Below are 23,246 nucleotides of genomic sequence, written 5' to 3' on the forward strand. Positions count from 1 at the left end.
GTTTCTGTTTGGGCTTCCCAGCTTCGTCAAGGCATCCTGTCAGGTGCCCCTCAGGAGGACTTGGCGGACCTCGCTCGTCAACTCTCTCAGGCCGGGGACTTCCTCTGTTCGGCAGCACTGGAGTCCGCCCACTGTACGGCTTTTGTTTCAGGTAACTTGGTTGACGATTCGTCGCTCCATGTGGCTAAAGGCATGGGTTGCGGATGCTGCTTCGAAGAAATCTCTCACGGATTTGCCCTTCTCAGGTACTCTGCTCTTTGGGAAGCGCCTGGACGAGATCATATCCGAAGCTACTGGGGGTAAAAGCTCTCTGCTGCTGCAGAACAAACCTTGCCGTTCCGATCCCCGTCGGAAGTAGTCTTCCTTTTGGCCCTTTCGGTCCTTTGTCTCGGGTCGTTCTTCCAGGCACAATCGCGCAAAGCTCCCTCCTTTAAGACACGTCCTTCCTGGAAGTCAGACAACCGTTCTGGCGGTTTCACGGCCAAGTCTGGTAACCATAAGCCTCCCACCTCCTGAAGGGACGCCCCCATCTGTGTCCTCTTCACGGGTGGGAGGGCATCTGTCTCTGTTCCGGGATATTTGGCTAGCGCAGGTTCAGGACTCCTGGGTTCGGGATGTCGCAACCGATGGTTACCGGATAGAATTTGCTTCTTATCCCCGGGATAGTTTCTTCCGATCCCGCCCTCCTCGTTCCCCTTCTTTGGTGGTGGATTTTTAGTTCGCTTTACATACCCTCCTCGCTCCGGGAGTGATTGTTCCAGTTCCTCCCGGGAAGCGTTTTTCGGGGTTCTACTCCAATCTTTTTGTTTTCCCCAAGAAAGGGGGCTCTGGTGGTGGTGATTGCCATCCTTCAGGCTCGGGGGATCTCAGTCCTCCCTTACATGGACGATCTTTTGATAAAAGCTCAAAACTTGGAGAGCCTTCATCTCATGGTGCAGACCCTGTCTGCCTTCGGCTGGGTGATAAACTTGTAGAAGTCCAACCTTTCTTCCACTTATATTACTGGGTCTCCATTTCGACACAGCAGCTGCTCGGGTTCGTCTTCTGCTGGACAAGCGGTGCACCCTATCGGAGGGTGTCTGTCGTCTACGGCGCCCCTCTCCTGTCCTCTCCACTGGCTGTTCGTCAAGACCGATGCGAGTCTCCTGGGTTGGGGAGGTGTGTTTCGGAACCGGACTGTCCAGGGTCGCTGGTCCTCTCAGGAGGCTCTCCTCCACATCAATCTTCTGGAGCTCCGTGCCATTTTTCTTTTGTCTTCTCTGTTGGGGGCTGCTCCTACAGGGTCGTCCTGTTCAAGTCCAGTCGGACAACGCCACGGTGTTGGCGTATATCAATCGCCAGGGCTGCACGTGCAGTCGCTCAGCAATGGAGGAGGTCTCCAGGATTTTGCTCTTGGCCAAGACTAGAGTTCCATCCATCTCTGCAATCCACATTCCGGGAGTGGAGAATTGGGAGGCGGACTATTTAACCCTCTCCTCTGTGCATCCCAGGGAGTGGTGTCTCCATCCGGAGGTGTTTGCACAGATTTGCGATCTTGGGGGACCCCGGACGTGGATCTCTTCATGTCTCGCCACAACAGACAGGTTCCTTGCTTTGTCAAAAAGTCCCGCGACCCTCTGGCTCTGGCAGTGGACGCGTTCGTGATCCCGTAGTCATCCTTCAGCCTTCCTTACCTCTTTCCTCCTCTCCCTCTCCTGCCCAGGGTTCTGAGGAAACTCAATGCGGAGGGCGTTCCTGCCTTTTTTGCTTTCTTGCAATCCAGCCCGGATCAGCTCATAGCGCTCAGTTCTCACAAGGGTCAAGTGTCGGTTCTTTCTTTTCTATTTCAACGGCAGTTGGCTTCCAACTCTCATGTCCCTACCTTCCTGCAGAGTGTGGTCCATGCGGCTCTGCCATACAGGTCTCCTACCCCTCTTTGGGATCTCAACCTGCTGCTTGGCACCTTACAGGAGGCTCTGTTAGAACCTCTCCGGGACGCCTCTCTTCGCGTCCTTTCTTGGAAGGTTGCCTTCCTCATTGTGATTACCTACATTAAGAGGGTCTCCGAGCTGGCGGCTCTCTTGTCGTTCTCCTTTCTTGGTCCAGGACAAGGTTGTCTTTCGGCCGCCTCCCTCCTTCTTGCCCAAGGTGGTTTCCTCCTTTCCTTCATTTTCATTTTGTCCGGCACCATCTAATTCTAAGGAGCATTCCCTACATTGTCTGGATGTTATTCGGGCTGTCCGGATCTATCTTTTCGTCACGTCCTCTTTCCGGAGTGACTCCTTCTTTGTGATTCCGGGGGGTCGTCGCAAAGGGGCTTCTGGCTTCCAAGGCGACCATTTCGCTGTGGATCCGTTCTGCCATCTCGGAATCGTACCATCGGAAAGGGAAGGTCCCACCTTTTCGGGTCACAGCGCATTCCACGCGTTCCGTTGGGGCTTCTTGGGCGCTACACAATAATGCCTGATGAAGAGTCTGGCACAGGGACTCGAAACCTTTGTGTTGCAATAAACCTTCTTCTATATGGGACTCCACGCTTAAGCCTACTATTACCTATTAAGGGGGAGAAGCGCCCGTAACCGAAGTCCTCATTTTCAGATGTGCTCCCTCTTCTTGGTTCACATTGGCCTTTGTTTTACACAATAGGACTTCAGCTTACAAGTCTGTTAGGCGGCCACCTGGTTGTCCTTGCACACCTTCACTAAATTCTACCAGGTGCACACTTTTGCGTCCGCCAACGCTGGTTTGGGTCGCAAGGTGTTGCAGGCAGCAGTGACTCAGTCTACCTTATTCTAATTTGGGTATTTTTCCCACCCCGGAGACTGCTTTGGTACGTCCCATGGTCTCTGTGTCCCCCAATGGTGCCAACTGAGAAAAGTAGTTTTTTGTTTGGTTCCTTCGGACCCCTGCTGGTTTCTTTTTCTGTTGGTCATCTCCTACTGCTTCTGATTAGCTCAGGTCAGTAGGCGGGGTATATCCTGCCAGGAGGGGCCGACTTTCTTTTTGTATGCCTAGTGGCAGCAAGATATACCCACGGTCTCTGAGTCCACCCCCCCCCCCCCCCCAATGGATCCTCCGAGAAAGAGATTTTACGGTAAGCATAAAAAAATCGACGAAGCGAAAAACCGCAACAGACCATGCTTTTCAATCTGAAAAAAAAACTGATGCGGTCCAAAAATTATCTGACCGGTGTCACTATCTGAATTTGTTGGGCTCATTGAAATGAATGGGGTATGGCGGGGATACGGTCGCAGTGTATTTTCAAATTCCACAGCTGGATCCGGCTGCTGTATGCCCCAAATGTGATGCTGGGAGCCATAGGCTGGCACTGAGAAACCGTGTTCAAAAAATGAATCTGGTTTTGTACGGTCTGGCATGGTTGTGGTTCAGTCTGTGGGTTTTTTGGCAAACAGAAATCTGGATCCTACCACATATTCACCACATACAATTTTTTTTATAGGATTGTAGTTAATGAGAACCAAATGAAACTGTGCATATATACTGTTTCACAAGGTTTTAGATCATATGGTTTTCATGTTCCTAAACCGTATGCACAATCCGTGGTATGAATGCACCCTAAGGCTATGTCTCCTCGCTGTTTTTTTTTATTTTTTATTGCCCTCTTGTCTTACATTCCCAAGATGCAGTTTTTTTTGTTTTGTTCACCATGTGACTTAAGTGGGTTTTATTCTTGGAATTTTTTTTCTTTGTCATTTTTTTTTCTCGTTGAAACTCATCTGACTCTATTGAGGATTTCTATTGAAATGCAGAGCTGATTTCTTCAAAAAGCAGCAGCACACCAGTCTAGGTTATGTGATGCACTGCAGCTCCCTTCCGTTGAAGTAAATAGAGCCAAGTTGTAATACCACCCACACCCTGATGACAGATATGGTGATGTTTTTTTTGGGGGGGGAAAACAGCTCTTTCAGCATATTTTTTGTAAGTGTCTTCAGTTGCTGACAGCAAGCAGAAAACCGATGACTTGTAAGACGTAATATTTTGGGAAGTTGTATAACTGTTATACAGTGACTAAGGCTGATATCTCTGGAGTAGTGCTTCCCGACCAGGTTGCCTACAGCTGTTGCTAAACTACAACTCCCAGCATGCCCGGACAGCCGTTGGCTGTCTCGGCATGCTGAGAGTTGTAGTTTTGCAATAGCTGGAGTCCCGCTTATTGCCCTGTAGTGCTCCAGTACAGTATTACATAATGTAACTAATTTAACTAATCCTATACATTTTTGGCAGGCAAGGCTCCCTGCAGCAAGAGTCTGATTTTGTGGCGGGTATCACCAGTGGCTGGCTCTCGTGGGGCATGAGGCAGCTGATCATCAAACCTCTACGCTGGACAATGAGCTCTGTTCTAGGTGGACAGATAAACCCAGACGAGCCACTTGTGGTTCCTGAAGTAATAAAGGTCAGTGAGAGCTGCACAATTCATCACTGCGGCTGCAGGGAGGCAGGTTAGCAAGACGATGAGTCTGATAACAGAAAATAAGGGTGCACAATGGTATGGTTGCGCCAGAAGCACCAAAACATGTTGCAGCTTTTTTCAGTCCGTCCAGTTCACAAATCTGTTAATGTGCCCTGTTTGAGCCTGTTCATTGCCGGGGAGGATGTCAAGTGCAACACATCCAGCTGCTTAGATTCGACTTTGCCTTTTGGGTTTGCTCCGGATTGGCTGAGACATGAGAATGCCCTCTAACCCACAACTGCAGCATTAAAGAGTACCTGTCATCAACAAAAACTTTTAATATGTTGTTCATAATCATTAATGAAGAGATATTGTAATATATCTTCATTAAAAAATATTAATATGTATACCAGTTTTTTCATTTTATACTTTTGGCCACTAGGGGTCTCTCTTCTATGCCTGGTCTGCAGGCAGCTTCCTATGCTTTTCATAGTAAGTGTACAGCTTTTAGGACTAATGCTGAAAGGGCTCTGGTCCTTCCATAGCAAGTTCAGTCCTCTCAGCTCAGGACTCGCTCCCAGCCTGTGAGCTACAAGCCTGCACATGCCTCTCATATAACAGCCAGTCATCTCCCCCTCCCCCCTGCTCTGTGTTCTCCCTGCCCCTCACCACACGTTATCATATACATTGCACTCACTGCACTCCCTGCTCTGTGCCCCCCCCCCCCCCCCCCCACCCCCCGACATTCATCTTAATCACTGCCTCTGTAATTGCTCCCTCAGCCCCTGGTTCTCAGCATTGACTTTTTAGTGCAGAGAGACACAGGAGAGAGAGTGACAGAGGATGCCGTCCCTCCCCTGTACTTAGTCTGTATGCACACTGCAGAGCAGTGTTTCCCAACCAGGGTGCCTCCAGCTGTTGCAAAACTACAACTCCCAGCATGCCCGGACAGCTGTTGGCTGTCTGGGCATGCTGGGAGTTGTAGTTTTGCAACAGCTGGAGGTGCCCTGGTTGGGAAACACTGCTGCAGAGGGAGAGCAGCATACAGGAAGACTGGCAGAAGCAGAGTCCCAGCCAGGCTTCATGTGACATCATGCCTGCCGGGATCCGCCTCCTTCCACCCCTCAGAAAGACAGTGCTCCTGAGCTAATGAAGAGGGATAAAAAAAGGTATTTCCACAGCGTTTTAAACCTCAATAAACACAGGGATAGGCATAGTTAGAGAAAGGGACAGATGGGAAGGGGGATCAGGGAAAATTTAGATGATGACAGGTACTCTTTAAAGGGTTTGCTTATAATCTGTAAATGTGAAGACACCCAGGTCTGCATAGAGGTTGTGCGCAGAAAGAATATTTCCATACCATTTGTGTCTCACTATTAACAGACCCTTTGCAGTTGTATTCCCTTCCTTTTGCCCTTTACATATTTCTAATAGAGATTTGGTTAGTGACAAACGGAAGGGAGTATGACTAAAAGATCAGACTACTCAGGGTTAGTTTGTAGTCTGTTGCCACCAAATGAGGATCTGAAGACCTCAAATGATTGGAAATGATTAACCCCCTTAAGGACGCTGCCTGTTTTTACCTTAATGACCAAGCACAATTTTTCAAATCCAGCATGTGTCTCTTTAACCCCTTAACAATGGACGTAAATGTACGTCATGGTGACGTGGCACTTAGCGCACCATGACGTAAATTATCAGCAGCCAGGGACCCGCCGACAATGGCGGACATCCGCGATGGCGCAGATGTCCGCCATTAACCCCTCAGATGCCGTCATCAATACAGATCACGGCATCTACGGCAGTGCGGTACTTGGAATGGATGATCGGATTGCCCGCAGCGCTGCCAATCATCCACCTGGCTCTGGCCATCTCCCGGCAGATGATGACCGATAATACTGAGCAGTGCTGTGTCGTATACACGCCAAAATAAAAATAAAAAATGCAATTTTTTTTATGGCATTCACTGTATGCTAAAAATAATTTTTATTCTGTTGGTCAGTACAATTATGGTGATACCCAATTTCTAAAGATTTTTATTTATTTTTATTTTTTTTAATGTTCTTGGTCTCTCTTCATTGGGGGACACAGACACTGATGGATATATGATCTTGCCACTAGGAGGTGCTGACACAAGGGGAAAAAAAAGTCTGCTCCTCCCTGGCAGGATATACCCGCCCACTGGAAGTGAGGTAATCGGTTTTAGCTAGTATCAGTAGGGGGCAAGACACAGGTTGGGAGCTCCCCAGACCTGTTTTTTTTTTTTTTATTATTTTCTAGTAAGGGCTGTTAAGTTAGTTTATTATTATTTTTTTTTCCCTTTTGTTTCTCTTGTTCAGGTGGGGGTTCAGGATCATGACACTACCTGTTACCCCCATATGCGACAACGGGGCACAGGAATAGATTATGCACTGTTAACCCCTTCTCGCCAGTGCCTGGGGGTTGTACCCTGGGTCCCGGTCCCCCACTGCCCCTGCTCGCCTTGCTATTTTAGCCTGGTTTGATGCAGGGTGATGACTTCAGGGTGAGTATCTGGAGTCTTCGGGTAAATATGACCCCTCCCCCTCCCAGAAAGCCCAAACCAGAATGGCGGTGGTCCAGGTCTCAAGGGGTAGAGGGACTCTATCCTTTATTGGGGCGCTACATTGGGGGGCCCCGGTTCCCGGCGGTATGTAAGGGGTTACCTGTGCAGCTCCTCTTCTCTGGCACCCATCCCTGCAGTCTTTACATGCGGTTACTCTGCTGGACAGACAGCAGTGCTGCTCTTCCCCGACAGCTATAGTGCCAAACAGCTCAGACGGCCACAGTCTTATCCCCCTGCTTCTCCCACAGCATTCATCAGCACACCGCGTCTGCTCACTGTGCAGCCGCCAGCCCTTTCCAGCGTCCCCCCTGTGCTCTCTCTCTCACGCTGTCCACCAGCGCTTCTCTGGAGCGCTTATGCCAGCTGCGGTAATTCCCTCTCCCCTGCTTCCCCACCGTCGGGCTTAAATGTATTGTGTGCATAGCTCCGCCCTCCTTCCCCTCTACCGCAGCGCGGGAACTAAGGGGTGATATTCCTCTCCCTGCCGGCTGCCTCCGCCCCCCTCCCCTCTCCGCAGCGTGGGAACGGGGGTTACATTTCTGTTCCCTCCCTCCTGCTGGTCCCCTTGTGTGTACGCTACAAGGGTCTTCGACCCGACACACACCTTCCGGTAGCGGGGCAAGTGGGAGGATATAGGGGAGGAGCAGACCAGCTGATGCCACCGTCTGTTGTATGGTTCCTGCCTTTGCTCTCCTCTTTCCTGGTGGGGACTCCCTGGATGGGTGTGTCAATCCTTCCATTTAACAATGTCAGTTGCACGGCACTGGCGCACCAGTCTTCTGGGGTGACCTTCATGTGCCCTTACCCTGTAAATCTCAGCTGGGCTTCCTCTGTCTCCCTCTATTCCTGCCCTGATGTGCTGTTGTTTTGGCATCTTCTGATCTGTTTGGTCCGCTGTGTCCAAGGCTGGTTCCCCTTGTCCATCCCCTCTTCGCTCATGTTTGTGAGTGCAGGGAGTTTTCTTTTGCTTTGGGCACCCTCCTAGGCGCCAGTGGTGTGCCTTGTTCTCTGGGATGGTTTTCCCTTTTCTTGGGGCCTTCGTAATGTGGTCGTCACGGGCAGTCCTGTCCAGTTTTTGTCTGCGATTCCCCTTTGTGTGGCTGTCTCTCTAAGCCACATTACGTGTTATTCTGACATGGCAGTACATCTCCTCGTGCATTACCCTGAAGTGTGGAATTCTCACACACATTCTTCTTTACTGGTGTGGGGCTTTCAGGAGACCTGAGAATCTCCAGTTCCCATATCCGGTCGCTCCGGTATTCCAGGATGCTCTTCTCAGGACATTCAGGTCATTGTCCGGCTGTTTACTTTCTTTTCCTTCGGGATCCATGCACTCCCGGCACATAGGGCGTTCAGGTCAGCCGGGTTTCGCCAGTCTGGCCAACTTGACCCTACGTGTGGACATCATTCCCTCGTTGCGATTTTTACCGCTGTTATGGCTCTCTGTCATACTCTGGGTCCGCTCTTCGTCCCCGGTTCTCGCGGTAACTCTGAGACTGATCTGGACCTGAAGCTTGTCAGTCCAGGTCATCGTTTAGATGCATCATGTCTCTCGGTACGGTTTCATCTCTCTTCCCTTTTCTTTTCCAGAGGTTTCTGGTCTCCATTTTCCGCATGCTCTCCTTCTTCCTGGCGTTTGTTGATCTCCCTGGCGTTTTCTCACCATGTTCTCTTCAATCGGCTGGATGGGGTTCTTTTGTTTCCCCCCCCATTTTCTGTGTTTACCAGCCGGGCTAGTCCTCTGTTTGGTTCTTTAGTTTCCTTGGAATTGGTTTCCTCTATCCTTCCTGGATGGTTACGGCCCATCGGGCCTCCGAGATGTCCTTTTTTTCATGTCTATCTGCAGACTTTCGGTCTCCGGTCTCTTCCTATTGGCTTCCTGGCCCATCTCCATGGGTGGTGGAGCTTCCAGACGCTCAGCTTCCTGCCTCAGTTATCTCTCGGCTGAGGGTCTCGCCAGCATGCCTTGCAGGTGGATGGGGTTCAGTCTCTGGACTGTGTCCCCTTCTCTGCCGGTTATTTCCCACCCCAGGGACTACTTTGGTACGTCCCATCAGTGTCTGTGTCCCCCAATGAAGAGTGACTGAGAAAATGATTTATTTATTTATTTTTATATTCCCTGTAAAATCTTTCTCGTAGTTTTCATTGTGGGACACAGCACCCACCCATTTCTCAATTTTTGGTCCGGATAATGTTTTCCATTTTTTATCAGAGATTCCTTTCTAGGGTCCTTTGGACATATCTCTTGTTGGCTTCTCCTACTGCTTTTGTTACAAAACTGATTACCTCACTTCCAGTGGGTGGGTATATCCTACCAGGGAGGAGCCGACTTTTTTTTTTTTTGCTAGTGTCAGCACCTCCTAGTGGCAAGAGCATATACCCATCAGTGTCTGTGTCCCCCAATGAAGGCTACGAGAAAGAGATTTTACGTTGAGTCCAAAAAAAATTCCTTTTTTTACCTTTTTTATTTACAAAAAATTTTTTTGTGTTATGTTCTTAATTTTTTATTTTTTTTTCATCCAACACCATTGTGTGAGGGCTTTATTTTTGCGGGACAAGCTTTACTTTTTATTGGTACAATTTTTGCGATTCATGTTACCTTTTTTGATTTATTTATTTTTTTTGCCACGTTTTGGACCAAAATAATTTTATGTTTTTTGTTGTTTTTTTATACGGTACGGGATCAATACCATTATCATTACAGACGTGCAAAACCTATTATCTATAGGTTTGGGCGTTTTTATATTTTTTTTATTTTTTAGGTGATGATATATAGTTTTATTGGGAAAGGGGCATTTATTTATATTTTTTTACACTTTATTTATTTAAAATTTTTGTAATTTATTTTTTTTTTTTTTTTTTTTTTACAGGTTATACTATGTTGTAGTGCAGCACAGTATAACTATCGGTATTATTCTGACTAACAGCCTATGGCTGGACCTCAAAGGCTGCCGTACTAGGCAGACAGTAGGCAATCAGCTGGCCTCCTGCTGTCATGGCAACCAACGGGATCCCGCGATTGCATCACAGGATCGCCATTGGTGGTCAGGGGGAGCCTGCTCCCCCTGTCAACCCCATAGATTCTGTGATCAGGAATGATCACGGCATCTATGGGGTTAATGCTGCCGGGATCAATGGGTCCCCGGCTGTGATTGACAGCCGGGTCCAACTGGCGATCTCCTGCAGCGTATCGCGCTGTGTAGTAGATCGCTAGGACGTATGCATGTGTCCAGTTGCGCTAACTAGCTAGCAACTTGGACGTATGTATACGTCCTAGGGTGGGAAGGAGTTAAAGAAGTTTTCAGAGACTATATAATAGCCTATCTACAGGATTGGCATCAATTGGTGATTGTCAGGGTGACAACATCCAGCCCACCCCCTCCTACCCCTGCCAATCAGGTGTTTGGTTCCCCACAGTACACAATGAATGGGGCCCGCAGTCCGGCACCCTTCATTGCATAGTGTCGGTGACATGTAAAAACTACAAATCAGCTCCCTTTGAAGTGAATCGGAACTGAGCTCCAGTTACCCGGTGCCACCACTACACAGTGATTGGAGCAGGGCTTCCGGCCCCATTCACTGTGTAGTGTGGGGGGGGGGGGGGGGGGGGTGCCAGGTGTCAACACACTGACAATCAGCAATTGATGGCCAATCCTGTGGATAAGCCTTCCTTCATATAGTTACAGAAAACCCCTTTAACGCTTTTTTGCAAAGTTGCTTCATTTTTCATCTCGGATAAAATTTGAGTTTACCTTTCCATGAAGCTTTATTTACAACTCCCACCTTGCTCTGACAACCAAATTTAGGACCAGCTGGGAGCTTCCCAAATGAAAAGCTTCAGGCCGAAGTCACCGTTTCACCCAACAAGTATTTTCATTTAGTATAAAGCCATAGTGGTGATGGTGTTTACTCATGATGAAACAATACATTTCGTATCCTGTCAACCCTTTCAGCACCAGGCAGGTCTGGTATTACAGAAGTATCAGTCATCTCCACTGACCACCGTCCCCTTGCTGTGTGAGGATGATGTCCACGGACTCTGCAAGAACCTGATTCCGAGTCAGTCTGCGTTTCAGCTGGTTCTGTTGCAGCTGCTCAGAGACAAGAAGGTCTGTCTACTGCAGAAAGATGGTGAGAAAGTAAGTAGGTACAAAAAGGAGATCTTCTATAAGTATGGCCTGCCATGTGTGATTACATCATATCCTAATAATCACCATACACTATATCCTTATCTGTACATTAGCCATCCTACACAAACAAAGAATATCAAATACAGCAAAACACACATATATGGATCAAAATATATTAAACTTTTTTTTTTGGTACATACCTAAAGCATAGACAATACATCTGAAAACACATAAGAACAATAAAAAAAAAAGACAAATAATGTCCCAAGTACATTCATAGAGCATAGACAATACATCTAAAAACACAAAAGAACAATAAAAGATTGCTGGCATGACTAAGAAAAACTCGGTGGGGACCCTGTATAATAATCATATAGCAAAGACCAACGTATGGAGAACACGATACAGTGGTCCCCCAACATACGATGGTAATCCGTTCCAAATGGACCATCGTTTGTTGAAACCATAGTATGTTGAGGGATCCGTGCAATGGAAAATATAAGACAGTGGTTTACAACCTGCGGACCTCCAGATGTTGCAAAACCACAACACCCAGCATGCGCTCGTCACCGCTGCCCTGGATGTCGCCTTCCATCGCTGTCGCTGTGTCCCCGGGGTGTCCCCGACGCTCCGGCAAGGCCTCTGGTTCCCCGGCATCCTTGCTCTCCGTCGCCGCCATCACGTCGCTACGCACGCCGCTCCTATTGGATGACGGGACGGCGTGTGCAGCGACGTGATGATGACGATGGAGAGCGCCGACTATGCAGGGGATCCCGAATAGGACACGCCGGAGCCCCGAGGACAGGTAAGTGATCGTCAGCGGAGCACACGGGGCACCGTAAACTGCTATCCGGGGGCAGCTGAACCAGTCTGCGCTTTCAGATAGCCGTTTATGCGATGGCCCCGACATACATGCTGCCTTCACCATGCAATGGCCTCTGAGAGGCCATCGTATGTTGAAATGATCGTATGTCGGGGCCATCGTAGATCGGGGGGTCACTGTAGTAGGATCAACAGTGAACGTACAGTTTGTACACAGTTTGTACAGTTTGCCCGGCTGTCCGGGCATACTGGGAGTTGTAGTTTTGCAACATCTGGAGGTCCACAGGTTGGAGACCACTGATAGAGATAGAGAGATAGAGATATATATATATATATATATATATATCTCTATCTCTCTATCTATCTCAAAAGTAATTGGTCTTCACAAATAGCCTATATACGGGCAATATGTAGGTTATAAGCTTACCCTATTTACATACTAGTCCAAGTCTGTCCTTTATACTCATTAGAGAGAATTAGGCTGAAACTGAGATTTTGTCAGGACTGGCTAACTGAGAAATGTGTATAAGGGCCTCCTGACTCCCTCCCAATGTCATCTACCATATCAGTGATTGGCTGCTGTAGCTAATCCTTTTCCTCTTCAGTTATAGATACCCTAAATGTAAAGATCCCTGCACATGGCTTAGTGTCTCTGTAGGGTTTCCCATTCCCGGACGCTTACAAAATGTTATTGACGAGTCAGCAGATGCTAGTATAATGTTGGAATACCCCTTCAAAAACTAGTGACAGCACTCATGATCTCCATTCAGGGTCACACTGGCTCATCAGAGGACTAGGAGATCCTTCTCTTAGGGCGGAGGCTGATACAGTTCTGAGCCCCAAAAGTCCAGCAGAAGACAACCACATTTAGAGATGACTTTGAAGCAAATCACTTATCACCAGGATCTATTTATTATGGGATAATTTACACATTGATATGTCCTACGTGCACAATAATAACGCAGATTACAGTGTAATTAAATAGGATGCAGATGTTCTGTATAGATGGAGGTGGGCCCAAGGATACCTATTCTAATACTGTCTCCATATTTTCTTCTCCCATACGCCCCATGTTTACTCAATGAACATACGTCCTTGCCATTGCTAATCCCTTAACTCCTATCTCACAGCTTGTCAAGTTTGTCAAGGATGGAAGTAGTCATGTGACACCTATAGGAGACACCGACCTGGGCATCTATGAGTTACAGAAAAGTGAAAAGCTACTATCTGAGAGACTGCAGAGCGCATGTGACGAATCCACTAGGTAAGTAGCACAAGTACTGAGAGGGAATGATAAAAGCTGGTTGGCATTTTAGTAATTTCCAGGAGGAATAACAGAGGAGCCGCACAATGCAGAGAAATACTAATATTTACTAAATCAGACGTACCAGGAGAGCCAACAAAGCCTCTTTAAAGGACCACTGTAGTGGTACACATTTATATATGCCCGTGCCCGGGCCTAAAAAATAAACAAAATAAACTCATACATACCTTCCTACGAGCCCCCATTGGTCCGGCACAGGCCTCACGGTCCGGCAGTGCTGACGTCATTCCACTTCCTGGGGACGGGGACGCCGCAGAACCGTCGGCGTATCACCGGCCGTAGTGATGTCCCTCCCTGGCCTGTGATAGGCTGAGCCCACTGTCATGTATTTTGTTTATTTTTGAGGCCCGGGCATATATAAATGTATACCACTATACTATAAATGTGTACCATGACTTCAGCACTGCCGGACCGTGAGGCCTGTGCCGGACCAACGGGGGCTCGTAGGAAGGTATGTATGAGTTTATTTTGTTTATTTTTGAGGCCCGGGCATATATAAATGTGTACCACTACAGTTGTCCTTTATGCCCTAGTGGACACATGTCCCGTTGTGTGAAGAGCCTCATACCCCATGGGTATCGGTTGCTATCAGCAGCCAGGACCCACTGCTAATGCCAGACATCATTGATCGGGCCAATGTCCAGCATTAACCTTTTTAGATGTCCTGATCAAAGTTGATTGCAGAGTCTAAATTGAAAAAAACAAACAAATGCTGATTGGGACCACCACAGCAAAATAATGGGGTCCTGATTAGCTGAGAGGATGGGCAGAGGGTCCCTAACTGGCTCCGTCACAACCATTCAGTGCTCCTTCTCTGCAGGCATGCTGTAGGAATGGAGCACCGATAACACTAATCAATGCTATGCTATGGCAAGTGTCCACGTATGCAAACAAATGGTTCCATGTACTAGTCCCTATGGGGACTAAAAAATATTGAATAAAATGTAACGTGCCCATTTCAGCAGGCTATCCCTGATTCACAGTACATGGGATAACATGGAGGTCCAACCAATGCTGTTCCCACAATCCTTAGAACAGATTATGACATTTCCCTAAAAATGTAAAAGAGTACACAGTGCATGTGTGGCCATGGATGGGACCTGTGTGGGACATGTGTGACAATCTATGGGACCTCCAAACATTCTTGGGAGTGTTCCACTTTTGTTCTACGGTCCTGATGGACGCCCACCAATCAGCACGTTATCCCCTATCCTGTAGATAGGCAAGAAGATGTTAGTCTGAGCACTAGTTAGACATGGGGCATGTCTTTCCATTAATGGTCAGGGTGTGTTCGTTTTAACGAAAATATAAAATTGTATTGTAATTTTGTTTCTTTAATTTTGTTTCTGCAGACTGACAGAAGAGGCAAAAAGCTTTAACAAGGCCGGGAATAAGAATCAGGTAAATACCGATACACAAGTAAATGTAGGCTGACTCTAACCCCCAGTGCATACACTAGTGTTTCCCAACTTGGGAAGTTGTATAATTATAATACAATGACTGGCTGATATCCCTTTAGCAGTGTTTTCTAACCAGGGTGCCTCCAGCTGTTGCAAAAACTACAACTCCCAGCATGCTGGGAGTTGTAGTTTTTGCAACAGCTGGAAGCACACTGGTTGGGAAACACTTCTATACACCTATCAGGGAATTCTCCCTCCTCCCAGATCATCACTTTACGAATAATGGTGGAGATTTAGCAGAACCTGTCCAGAGGAAAAGTTGCCCATAGCAACCAATCAGATCGCTTCTTTCATTTTGCAGAGGCCTTGTTAAAAATCAAAGAAGCGATCTGATTGGTTGCTATGGGCAATTTGGCAACTTTTCCTCCAATGTGTCTTAGAAGGTCTTAAAAATCTATTAATTTATTCTTACCCTTATTTTTTTCCACCTAGGCCCTACGATGTCTGCGTCGCAGGAAAATAACAGAAAAACGGATTACGGCGCTGCAGGGCAAGTTGGACACAGTACAGAGCATCTTGGAAAGAATATCAATGGCTGAGACTGACCGCAAGGTAATAGAAACCACACTGGATTAATGGGGAGCAGGAGGAGTGTGGCCTATGTAGCCTGACAGATTTACTGGTGACCTTATTCACGTCAGAATTCCCATTAATTATGCCCAAAATCTACTCCAGCTTATATCTGGTACCTCTTCTGGCCTGGGCATAATTCTGACCCGGTTTTAATAGACTGGGGTATTTCAGGCGGAAGGTTGTGTTTCCAATAAAGTTTTTTGTGATTCTTCTTTCCCTTGTACAGTAATGTAATTTTCTCGGTCGCTCTTCATTGGGGGACACCTATACTGATGGGTATATGCTCTTGCCACTAGGAGGCACTGACACTAGGAAAAATAAGTCTGCTCCTCCCTGGCAGGATATACCCGCCCACTGGAAGTGAGGTAATCAGTTTTAGCTAGTGTCAGTAGGAGGCAAGACACAGGTCTGGGAGCTTGTTAAGTATGTCTAGTTAGGTTCTTTTTCCTTAGTTTTTTTGCCCTAGCTTGTGGGACAGGAGCATGGCGCTACCTGATCTTTCACATGCGACAAAGGGGCATTGAACATAACAGTATGGGCGGTCAACCTCTTATCGCCAACGGCCAGCGCCTGGAGGTTGTACCCTGGGTCCGGGTCCCCCACTGCCCCTGCTCGCCTCGCTATGGCAGCCTGGAATGATGCAACGCTGCCTAATGCTGGCTGAAGACATCAAGGTATGTGGGGACGTCTGAGGTGTGTATGGCCACCCCAACCACTTCGACAAACTAGCAGTAGTAAGTATTCCCCTGCTTCTGAATCGCTTTATGGGCAGTGAGGGGTTAACCCTCGCTATTTTATTCATGCAGCTTTGGCTGCATCTCCTGTCTTCAACGACTATGGTGGGGGTTATGAGGGAGCTACTTTAACGTTCCCCCAGCTGGGAGCTGCCAGCACTTACACTTTCTGCAGTGCCGGAGCCGCCTGCATGCGGTCAGATCTGCTGCAGACCCGGCAGCTCTTCCCGCGCTTCTATTATGCGACGGGAGCCGCCACCGCCTATCCTCTGCACTGGGTCTGCTGTGCGTACCAGGCGGAGTGCGCAACTGGGGTGCTCAGCTGGTGGGAGTTCAGCGGGTTATGGCGGCACTTAGCTCCACCCTTCTCCCCCCTGTGCCAGCGCGTGAACAGGAGGTCAGGCTGCTCCTCCTTCCCAGGTTTGCGCGCTGCAAGGGCCATTCATACGTCTGGCAGGTGCCTACCCCCGGCCATTACATTACTTGGAGCTTCTCCCAGCACCACTCCTCCCTCGCTGTGGGGGTCGGCAGCGCTCGTAAGACAAAGCGGCTCAATTAGCAGCTCCTTAAATGGCAGCCCGGCGGGAGTTCTTACAGCCGGCCCTCTCTTGTCCCCTGGCTCAGAGCCACGCAGCGGCTTAGCAGGCACTTCTATAGCGCGCTGCTTCGTCCCGTTGCCGCTCCAGGAACTGCCCGCATGTCACTGAGGGGTTCATGCGGGCAGCAACAGCGCAGTGCACCCTGCTCCCCACACCTCTTCTACCCTGTTTAGTTCAATAAACCATTTAGTGGCATTTGACGCCCTCTTGTGGTCAATAATTGAATTGCCCTTAATGTCTATTGCTTTTAGCATCCAATAGCTATTACATGCCTGTAAGATCTGTTCTTATCAGATTATTTTCTGGCAGGCTTCTTTCCAACGACTGTATATGGGGTCCCCTTTTTTTTGCTTCTGTCACCTTGTGCGGGACCTGATATGGCAAATCCCATTGAGCCGCTTGCCGGGTTCTCAGGGAACATCTGCGAACCGTCGTGGCGGGTCTTTGCCAGGGATTTCACGATCCCTTGGAAGATTCTGGGGATACCATCAGTGAGTGTTCTTCTCTACTGCTGGGTTCCATACCATGTCTGCCCTCGGCCGATTTCCGGTCCCCTAAACCCCCCCCCCCTCCCCACACACACACACTTGCAAGGGCATTGGATTTCCTGGCGGACACTAAGGGCACTTTTGCGGTTCCTCCTCATGTCCACTGGGAGTGTGCTTGTAGTGTGCATGCAATCTATCCCTCCTCCTCAGGCTGCTGCATCCGTGGTTAGTGCTCCGGTCCCCACGTCCTTGGAAGTTGTACTTGATATCGATAAGCCAGACAGTAGTATCGCCTATTAATCATCTCACAGATGCCGCATCTGCGGCTGGATCATGCGACAGAGGGGCACAGTAATTGCCTATCTGACTGTCGTCCCATTTTCGCCAGCGCCTGGAATGTACTTGTTCAGCTAGACGGTTGTCCACACGGTTTCCGCCACAGCCAGTCTCCCATCTCAGGGCTGCCACGGGCATGGACAGGTTCCCATACCTCACTGCTGGTGTGAGGAATCTAGATGAGGGTCTCTGCAGTAACACGAGACTGATGCCAGTCAGCCAGACTTTCATCTGCTGGGTCTCCGGAACTGCCAGGTCGCCCGTTAGATCGGCCACGCTCCAGTACCCCACTTTCTGTGGAAGGGTTCGAAGGAGTGATCCTGTGCATTCAGGAATCCTATACCAGTCAGCCAGGCGGCTGTCTGCATGGTTTACTACTATGTCGGGTCAACTACCATACAATTCCCACACTGTAGACGGACGTTCAGGTAACCTACTGCCAAGGTGTAGTTTCGAGTAAGTCACCCTATGTTGCTCACTTGCCCTGTATAATGCACCACATACTGGTTCGCAGGATTATCTACTTTACCAGGTACCTCTCTACATGCCTGCTGCTCTGACGGCTGGTGACCCACTTTCAATGTGTGGTTCTGGATGCGGGACCTGGTGTGGCCATGGTCCCTATGCCTTATAGCCAGTTTGTGTCTGCATGGTTTCACCAGGTGACCTCCCATATTCGTATTCCCAGGGACTCAATTTCCATGTGAAGTTCAGTGTGTCTATGTGGCTTCATTGGACCTGTAAGTCAGACTGTTTCTTTTTTTTTCCTATCCCACATATCTCCTTCATCTCTTGCGTCTGCGACAGCAGTCCTGGTGTGTTGCACCATTAGGAGATGGGCTGTGGACGTTTCCTACAGGTTCCATGGCCTTTCACAGCAGCAGCAGCACTCTCTGTTCCCCTTTCTTTAGAGTGCCATGTTGGTCTGCTAGGGGCATGGTTGTGACACACGGTTGGATGCGGAGTCTGTCTTCCATACTGCCAGATTTTTGGATGTCTGCAGTTTCTTTCGTGTCCGCAGTCTTGGTACCCCATTACCCTCTGTCTGGTTCTGTGTTTTTGGAGTGGATTTCCTTCCTCTTTCTGGGATGGTTCCAGCCCATCTGGCTTCCTAGTTGCCCTTTTCTTGGCTCTCTATCTGGACTGCAATGGATGGTCCCTTCCTTTTGGCATCCTAGTCCATCTTCATGCACGGGTGATCTTCCGGGAGCTCAGTTTCTGGGCCTTGGTTGTTTCTGGCCCCGGATCTCGTCCGCAGGTCTTACGGACAAGTGGGTTCGGTCTCGAGATTTATTCCCCTTTCACTGTTGGTTGTTTTTCCCATCCTAGGGGACTGCTTTTGTACGTCCCATCAGTATCGGTGTTCCCCAATGGAGAGCGAACGAGAAAAGGAGATTTTTTTTTGTACTCCCCATAAAATCTCTTTTTCTCTTAGCCTTCATTTGGAGACACCGCACCCACCCATTTCTTTATTTTTCTTGTCTGGATAATCCTTTCCGGTTCTTGTTGTTTTTTTGTTTGTTTGTTTTTTATCCGAGATTATTTTCTAGGGTTCTTCGGATTTATTTCTTTGTTAGCTTCTCCTACTGCTTTGTGACAAAACTGATTACCTCACTTCCAGTGGGCAGGTATATACTGCCAGAGAGGAGCTGCCTTTTTTTTTTCCTAGTGTCAGCGCCTCCTTGTGGCAAAAGCATATACCCATCAGTATAGTTGTCCCCCAATGAAGGCTACGAGAAAGATTTTACGGTGAGTACCAAAAAATCCCCTATTTTTTTTTTCCCTTTTAGGTGGTATCCGCTTACCAGATAGGGGTCTCGGCTCTGCGTTCAGCACTGAAGGACGTCAGTCTGGAGAAGACAGAAAGTTTAGTAGAGCAGATACAAGAGGTAATAAGTCACATGTGACCTGTATGTGATTTATCCAGCATCTTCTAGTCCAGTGATCTTTAACCTATGGACCTCCAGACGTTTCAAAACTACAACTCCCAGCATGCCCGGACAGCCAACGGCTGTCCGGGCATGCTGGGAGTTGTAGTTTTGAAACACCTGGAGGTCCGCAGGTTGAAGACCACTGTTCTAGTCTATAATATAAATCTGGTCAGGGTGTCTAGCCAGAATACTAGAGAAGGGCCCCTTATACAATTTCTACTGGGGGTTCACCAGCCAAAAGATGATGATACCAGCACTTATCAATAGTAAGAGAAAGTATAAATCTCCGTATGGCATATAACAATAAGGCCGGGTTCACACAACAGAATTACTGCTCAGAATTCCGCTGAGGAATTTTGGTTGGAAATTCCGGTGTAGTAGAATCCCATTGCTGGCAATGGGATTCCCCTGCACCGTGTACACTACAGAATTTCAGCAGGGGACATTCCGCCGCTGAAATTACGCCACCAAAAGAATGGTCTTCAGGCGGAATCAGCGCAGAAGGCATTGCTGTCTATTGGGTTCTGCGCCATATGCGCTGACTGCACTCGGAATTTTCGGCCGGATTTTGCCTGGAAATACCGTAGTGTGAACCCAGCCTAAAGCCTTTTATTTGAAATAATTTCCTATTTTTAGCCCTTCAGTGATCAGCTGTAGTTGATAGCCAAGATAGACCATCACTTTATGATCATTGGAGGCCCAAATTGACGACCTCCCATCCATGCTCAGCCTCCTGGCTCTTCGGGGCACTGCATCCCCCACATTCACTAGAATATGGCCATGCCAGCCAGATGGGTGGAGGCTGCTATGTAAGGAAAAAATTATGAAGCGGGTGCAGTACTACATTAACACTGCATTCTCTTCATTCTTATCAACAGTGGGAGTCCCAGAAGTAGGATGGTACATCCTAGTCATATTTTATCACCTTTATTAGATGGGAATAACCTTTTAAGAGTGTATTCACATGTACATTATCTTTTGCATATTTGATGCAGATAGTTTGAAGCTGCAGATTTTATGCAGCAAAGTTCTACATAATCTAAATGAACACAGCTTCAAATCCTGCGCATCAAATATGTGCAGGATACTGTACGTGTGAATACACCCTTAGCGTCTAGTTACACATACATTAGCCTGTGCATATTTGATGTGCAGGATTTGAAGCTGCAGATTTTATGCTGCAGAGTACAATGTAAACTAAATAACACAGTGTCAAATCCATAACACAGAACACAGTGTCAAATCCTGCGGATCAAATATGTGCAGGACACTGTATGTGTGAATAGTCAAGATAGTTTCTTGACTATTCCACACTGTGTCTACCATCTTCTGCTGCTCGGCTATTAAATTCAATAACAACAAAACCTGTTAAAGATTTGCCTAATATTTGCCATAGTGCCAGTCACATGCCGTTGTCTACCATAGTCCCCAAATATAGGGTCAACTACACCTCCAAACATCAGTCATGGTTCCCAAAGAAATGTGCTATATGTACCCCAGGAGGTATCTTGTCTGTATTCTGTGCTTCTAATATAAGATTGTAGTCTTGGGGGTACTTGGATAACATTTGATTGAGGGGAGGGGTTACTTGGCTAGAGAATACAGAGACCAGTTTATTTGGATTATTTGGGCCTTGATAATGTGCTCCCTGTCCAATAAAGCCTATAAGGTGATTTTTCCTTTTTTATTTATGATTTATTTCTTGAATATCCTGTTATCTTTTTTGTACTGTATAAGGAAATTGTTTATCTTCTTTCAGTTCTGCGACTTACAGGATGACGTCAACCAGACCCTGTCAGGAGTAGGAGTCACTGATCTTGGTGAGTAAGGTGCTTCCCTTTCCGAAATAACTCTGTTCTATCAATAGTGCGTTTGCTCATTTCTTTTTCTTCTTTCTGCTCTAAGATAAGTGTTTTCCAGCTGTCAGTGTTATTAGGATCTCGGCTAGACATACTGTACAAACTGTGATCAGTAGGCGTACACTATGATACCCTCCATTCTTGGTTGAGCTGAAAGTAATCATGTTCTTCAGCTGTTTTGTAAAAACATTGGCGATTGTCAGCAGAAAAAGTTAAAAATGTGGACTGATTTTTATTTTTTTCATTATGTGTGTCACAATAAAAGGTATAATGCACTTTCGAAGTACAATGCATGTTGTGTTGTGCAAATTCTATAAAAGCCTTTTTGAATTCTAGTTTGTAACAGTAAAGTCCAAGAGGGGGTGAATACTTATGCAAGGCACTGTAAGTCAGCACAGCTCTGCATCTTCCCAAATGTATCCATAAGGATACATCCCTTGGCTCATGGAGGCACATTTGCCGAATGTGGTGTAGACATAGCCTTATGGGAGTTAACTGCCAAAAGCCTTCTAGGCCTATCCTATCAATAGGGGATAAGTGTCTAATGAGTTCCCTGGATTACCTATTTAAAACAAGTACAGTGGTCCCTCAACATACGATGGTAATCTGTTCCAAACGGACCATCGTTTGTTGAAACCATCGCATGTTGAGGGATCCGTGCAATGTAAAGTATAGGACAGTGGTCTGCAACCTGTGGACCTCCAGATGATGCAAAACTACAACACCCAGCATGCCCGGACAGCCAACGGCTGTCCGGGCATGCTGGGAGTTGTAGTTTTGCAACATATGGAGGTCCGCAGGTTGAAGACCACTGTTAGAGAACGTTGTACTCACCTGTCCCCGCCGCTCCAGACCGTCACCGCTGCCGAGGATGTCGTCGTCCTTCGCTGTCCCCGACGCTCCGGCAAGGCCTCTGCTTCCCCGGCATCCTCGCTCTCCGTCGCCGCCATCACGTCGCTACGCACACCGCTCCTATTGGATGAAGGGACGGCGTGCGCAGCGTCGATGGAGAGTGCCGAAGAGGACGCGCCGGAGCCCCGAGGACAGGCAAGTGATCGTCAACGGACCACACGGGGCACCGTAAATGGCTATCCGGGGGCAGCTGAAGCAGTCTGCGCTACCGGATAGCCGTTTACGCGATGGCCCCGACATACAAAAGCATCGTATGTTGATGCTGCATTCAACATGCGGTGGCCTCTGAGAGGCCATCGTATGTTGAAATGATCGTATGTCGGGGCCATCGTAGGTCGAGGGGTCCCTGTATAAGAGAAATTTGCATACATAACCTTTCATTATACAGGGAGTGATATTAATTCCAGAAACTTTTATCTCCTAAAATGCTTTGCTTTATCCCAGATGTGGACACAGATGAATTGGAGAGAGAGTTGAATGAGATTCTTCAGCAGGAAGAAGTTAGCCTCCCGGAGGTTCCCACTGGTCCATTAAGGGTTACATCTCCAGAGCACCTTCCTATTGGTCAACATGGTCATAACGGAGGTGAGCAATGTCTACCATCTCTGTGGCTTTGGTTATAGGGTGAGTTATAGATATTGTAAAGTTATAGATAGGGTAAATAAGTGGGAAGATGCAGATAGAGGATAGTGAGCTGACTAAATAACCATTGGGCATTAAATGGCTGCTCCAATGTGTGTGTGTGTGTTTTTTTTATAAGTGGTACAATATTAGAAAAGCAAATAATCATATTTACCCACAGAATAAATAAAATGTCATTTTTACCGTAAAGTGTACAGCGTAAGAACAAAACCTTTAAAAAATGTTTTCTTTTTAAATTTCCCCACACAAATAATATTTTTTGGTGGCGCCATACATATTATGGTAAAACGAGCGATGTCATTAAAAGGACAATTGACCTGGCAAAAAAAACAAAACAGACAAGGGTCTGTGGATGGAAATATAAAAGAGTTATGATTTCAAGAAGGCGAGGAGGAAAAAACGAAGAAAATGCAAAAATAAAATTGGCCTGGTCCTTAAGGGGTTAAATCAGTACAACAATAG

The 23,246-nt window shown here is 47.5% G+C and overlaps 1 protein-coding gene across 3 annotated transcripts in view; it reads left to right on the forward strand.

Moving 5' to 3' along the window:
* Positions 1-23,246, forward strand: part of CHMP7 (charged multivesicular body protein 7) — a 58,427-nt gene that overhangs the window by 29,403 nt on the left and 5,778 nt on the right. For all 3 annotated transcript variants that reach the window (XM_056571000.1, XM_056571002.1, XM_056571003.1), the window contains 8 exons: positions 4,225-4,393; positions 10,928-11,113; positions 13,057-13,190; positions 14,603-14,651; positions 15,143-15,262; positions 19,231-19,329; positions 21,131-21,191; positions 22,587-22,727. In XM_056571000.1, coding sequence (XP_056426975.1) covers positions 4,225-4,393; positions 10,928-11,113; positions 13,057-13,190; positions 14,603-14,651; positions 15,143-15,262; positions 19,231-19,329; positions 21,131-21,191; positions 22,587-22,727 — 959 coding nt within the window. The remainder of the gene's footprint in view (positions 1-4,224; positions 4,394-10,927; positions 11,114-13,056; positions 13,191-14,602; positions 14,652-15,142; positions 15,263-19,230; positions 19,330-21,130; positions 21,192-22,586; positions 22,728-23,246) is intronic.

The sequence above is a fragment of the Hyla sarda genome, chromosome 4 (genome assembly GCF_029499605.1).
Source record: "Hyla sarda isolate aHylSar1 chromosome 4, aHylSar1.hap1, whole genome shotgun sequence".
In the NCBI taxonomy this organism is placed as follows: domain Eukaryota; kingdom Metazoa; phylum Chordata; class Amphibia; order Anura; family Hylidae; genus Hyla; species Hyla sarda.